General features: G+C 39.9%; 1 protein-coding gene across 1 annotated transcript in view; it reads left to right on the top strand.

The window, feature by feature from the left end:
* Positions 1–2,732: 2,732 nt before the first annotated feature.
* LOC107104523 (desmoglein-3-like) overlaps positions 2,733–5,011 on the top strand; it is an 11,572-nt gene continuing 9,293 nt past the window's right edge. The window contains exon 1 of the mRNA XM_015404527.1: positions 2,733–2,784. Within this exon, the coding sequence (XP_015260013.1) occupies positions 2,740–2,784 (45 nt within the window). The 5' untranslated portion in view covers positions 2,733–2,739. The remainder of the gene's footprint in view (positions 2,785–5,011) is intronic.

The raw sequence follows: 5,011 nt of genomic DNA on the forward strand, positions 1-5,011 counted from the left end.
AAGTCTCACACTGAGCAGGGGATAAACCTCCACAAGTTCCGTTCAAGTCCTCCTGGTTTTCCAAGTGACAGTCCGCTCCATAACTCCTCAGGATCCAACCAAGTCAAAACTCGTCCGCTCTCCAACGAGTTTCTACCTCTGGTTAATCCCACACAGACTGCATTCTGGGAAGAAAATTTTCTCCATTAACATTAGTCCCTTTTTCTCTGTTTCTCCAACTCATCATTCAAAGTTCCCACGGCCCCTGAACTAACCTCTGATACTTCCCTTCCCACTTCGAGTTCCGGTTCACCAGTACACTGAGTTTCCTGAATCCTACCACCGTTGATCTTTTCAATAAACCTGTTCAACTTTTGCCCTGGTTCTCTGAGTGGTTTAATGCATGTGGGTCTCTGAAAAAAATCATGACACCCTCTGGATATCTGGGGCCAAGATCGCCTCTATATCGGTCCAGGGCCCGGTAGGGCCAGTCTGGGGTCGCTGACTTTCCCTCTGACGAAGCTTTGTGAATCCTTTTTATACGAGCATGGCCATGCATTTGGTTCCAGGTGTTCACAGATTGACAATAATAATAAATGCTAATCTGCAGCTACAGATCTATGCCACTGTTAGGTTTATTCAATGATGATTATAAAATTAATATGAGCTTATAAAACATTTGTGCGAGGGGATGCTCCACTCCTGTCTCATGATTCAGTCAGGAGACCATCCTGCCGTGTCATTCTGTCTTTATGAACCGATCAATTGTTCTGTCAGAACAATACTCTGTTTGTAACCATGCGTCATGTTGTGTTAATAAACGCTCTGCGGAGCAGGTCCAGTGGGAGACAGTGTGTTTGAGTCTGGGCTTCAACTGTCTCTCTTTTCTGCAGAAATTGTATCCATTACTGTGTATTTCAGTTCTTCTTTTGCAAACCTACATTTATGAACCCGACAGCCACCCTGCTTAATATTATTGAATCACCACAGGTTTTCCTTACACACACATGGATATCTGAGGGATACCTGGAAGCAGACTTCTAGAAGATACTGTAGATCTGTGTCTATTTTTGATGTTTTGTTTTATTTTCTTTTTTCATGCCCTCTCTCTCTCTCTCTCTCTCTCTCTCTCTCTCTCTCTCTCTCTTTCTCACCTCCCTTTACATCTCTCTGTCCGTTGTTTACTTTATTAATCCCTTGCAGGAAATTCTTCTCTTGCAGTGCAACCATTTACAGAATAGAGAGAAAAATGAGATTGTAAGTATGATAAAGCCAAATAAAATATAGTATCATAAAATAGAATAAAATTAATATATATTTATAATAATTAATATTAGAAAAAGCAAAATTCCAACCCACACTGTGAAATGACACCCTTCCCATATAAATTGTTTGAAATAGGATATTGCAATAAAATAAAAAAGGATCTCAGTATTTACTATTTACCATGTTGTTTAGTACCAAATTACAGTTATTGCACATGATCATGTTATGGTGCATAGTGAAGTAATGAAATAAATAATAAGTAATGAAATAAAATAAAAGGACTTTCTGTGTGGAGCAGCGTGATGAATGAGTGAATGAGATGAATGAGACTGAAGGTGCTTCTGTGGGCATCCAGCACATCATGGAGAGGATGAGCAGAATCGTCCAGCATGGATTTTATCCTGGTGGACATTCTGCTGTCAGAGAGTCCAGTTCCTCTCCAACAGCCTGACTGGCCTTGAGGAGAAGTTTAAGTCTGTTGGCGTCCTTCACCTTCAGTGTGCTGCGCCGGGATGCAACAGCATAAAGGATGCCAGTGGTTACCACAGACTCATAAAACATCTGTAGCATTGTCAGGCAGATGATGAAGGACCTCAGCAGCCTCAGAAAATACAGACGCTCTGGCCCTTCTTGTGTTTAGCCCAGTTCGGTTTATTTTCCAAATGCCCGCCTAAGTATTTATAATCCTTCACATTGTCCATGTTGACCCCATAGATAGAAACAGGGGCCACTGGGGCCTGAATCCTTCTCAGATCCACCACCAGCCCCTTGGTCTTTGCCACGATGAGCTTCTGATGGTTCTGCTCACACCAGGTTGTCCATCACACCCCTGTACTCCAGCTCCTCACCATTGATGATGCATCCAACTACTGCAGAGTCATCCCCCACTGAGTGTGAATACAAACGATCCTTCCAGGAAGGGAAGGCCAAACATCCAGTTTGCAGGAAGGCTTTCTGCTGAAAGGCAAAGACAAAAAACAATGTTAAAACTCAGTGAAACAGAGGCTCAGGTTAGACTCAGCTAATCTCAGTTTGGCTAGAGTACCCAAGACTGACAAACACTCTTTCATCGAGGTAGTGGCAGTCAAAAAAATTGTCTTTCAAAGATGGATCAAAAAAGACTTATACTACATATTCATATTAATATATTATAAAAATGAACTGTTAAGAAACGTTAAAGGCCTAAAAGGTGTTTGAAAGTCCAGCTCTTCCGGGTTTAAAGGAGCTTTATTAAAAAGATTTAATTATTTATGGTTATCGATTTTCTGCTTTATCTCTTCAGTGGAACTTTGACCTTTGATGTTAGCATTGGTTGTGTGTCATGGAACCTGTAATTAACATACTTTCTCCTGAAGTCATACATTCCTAACCTGAGGGGATTAAAATATTTGGCACATTGTCAGCTGCTTCTTTAAGATAAAGCTGCGCTGGTGCTGCTTGTCATTTCTGACGAGAAGCACACGCACCCAGACTCTGAGTTTTCTCCCAGTTACAATGCTTCGACTCTCTGGGCTCCTGCTGGCGGTCCTGCTGTTTGCGGTGAGTCCACTTAAAGTCTGTTTATATTGAAGATACTTTAACAACAAAATTCCTGATCCTTTCTGTTAATAACTTGCATTTTAAGTTTGCAGTCAGAGCAAAGGGACTGGTATCAGTCAAATTCCAGTTTCAGATTTTTGTTTACTGATTTAAAGAACCACAACTGACTGTCCCCAAAAATTCTGTTTAGTTAAAAAAAGATGCGATCATTATTAAGTGATTGTACTATAGATCGCACGTTTAATCACATCAGATATTGCTTTGTGCGGTATCTATACGCAGGCTGAATTTGTTCTGAACCTCATCAGCTTTTTCTAGCAGTCACAGTTATTTATTTCTTATTCCCTGGTTTGTTCAAATAATATTATAAAAGGACTTTCTAGGGAACATTTGTCTCTATTTGACATGGAAACGATTGAACTTATCATAGAGGCAGAGTTGGCAACTGCCTGCGGCCCCTATCAGCATGTGGCCCTACCAGTGAGGGGCCGCGCTGGTGGCCCTCCACACTAACAACACCTCTGGGATGAATTCAGTGCAAGGACAATTCAGAGTGCTTTACATGAATTAAAATATAAAATAGATGGAAAATAAAAGCAGTAAAAAGCAAATAAAGATAAAACATGATTAAAGCAGGTAGTGAAACCAATCAAACAATCACAACCTTAAAATCATGATTCTAAATTTATGGCTTTTAAACGCAGACTTCAAAGAACTCAGGCTTTCAGCTCTTTTCTAGAAGTAACGAAGCAACAAAGACTGACTGGTGGTTGGTCAGTCTTTGGCACAAAGGTGTCAGCCATGAAACATTACCTGGAATGATTCCTTCAAGGTGGGATGATCTGAGAAACAAGGTTTTCCAGGCAGCATGGAGCTGATCGCTGGCTGATCTCAGATTATAGAGAAAAATCACTGAAGCAGCTTCAGGCAGAGAGGACTTCATTTTTTTTTTTTTTACTGCAGTAGTGGCTCATTTTTTCAACAGTAGGCTGACAGTAAAAAGGGTAAGAGAGACGGGGAGAGACATGCGGCAAAGGACTACAGGTCGGATTCCATACATGGGTCGAGTGCACTAACCTCTGCGCCACCTGCACGCCCAGAGTCATTCATTCTTGATTATCTTTTTTTTTCTTGATTTTATCTTTTTCTGTCCCATTTAGCCAATCTAGCTCTAGGAATAGATGTCCCACAGCTAGATGCTAGCTGATAGCCCAATAGCTTTGCTCTCACAGGCAGACCAGCACGGCTGCTGCCATAAGGTTCATATTGGAACTTATATATTAAACTACATTGAACTTTATTTAGGGAGTAAAATTATAGAGACGGAAAGGGAGGAGTGAGAGAGAGAGAGAGAGAGAGAGAGAGAGAGAGAGAGAGAGAGAGAAAGAGATATTTGAGATTTTAACAACTCATTTATTATCAATAAATAATCGACATAGTATCACAAACTATGTAACAGAAAAAAATAACAACAACAAGAAACAAACACCAAAGAATATATTACATTAACACTTTTCCAAAAATTAGTTCTCCTCCTACCACACTACAAATTACTTTCCCATAACTCCAGATGTGACAGAAAGTATCTAAATCTGAAACTGATCTGTAAAAATTAAATTCAAGTATTCAAGTAGACTTCACCAAGTTAATAAACAAAGAAACCAAGTCAATAATCAAATCTTCCACCACCTTCCTCTTTCTACTTATGTACACGGCCATTTTTGCCTTTTCTAACAAGAAATTAATCAATTCACATTTGCAAATTTGCAAACTCAGCCCTTTTCACTTCATCTCTGGCACCATTTATATTTAAAGTGCCTATTTTGAAGTCACACATAGCGATAAAGAAACAAAAGAAAAGGCACAAAGAAACATAAAACGTTTCTCTAAATATCCTCATCTTCATCAGCAGTAGTTGCTTGGGCTCTGACTTTCAAAATCAGTTTCCTTAGGCGATAAATTTCTTGATCTGTTAAGACGTCATCAACAACATGTCTAGTTTTCTTTGTTAACGGCCGAGAGGACTCAACAAACAGTTTTAAAGGAATATTACACCCAAAACATGATTAGCCTTCATTTTCTACTCACCCCCATGCTGAACAACACTCTGGAGTACTTTTTTGATATCTCAAATGCATCTGGAGATCTGGGAGGCTTCTTGCTATTTTTTTTTTTTTTAATAATGGAGGTCTATGGTGCCCGAGACAGAAAGGTCCATAAAAGTCCA

This window comes from Cyprinodon variegatus, unplaced genomic scaffold, assembly GCF_000732505.1.
Source record: "Cyprinodon variegatus isolate N-32 unplaced genomic scaffold, C_variegatus-1.0 Scaffold1776, whole genome shotgun sequence".
Taxonomy (NCBI): domain Eukaryota; kingdom Metazoa; phylum Chordata; class Actinopteri; order Cyprinodontiformes; family Cyprinodontidae; genus Cyprinodon; species Cyprinodon variegatus.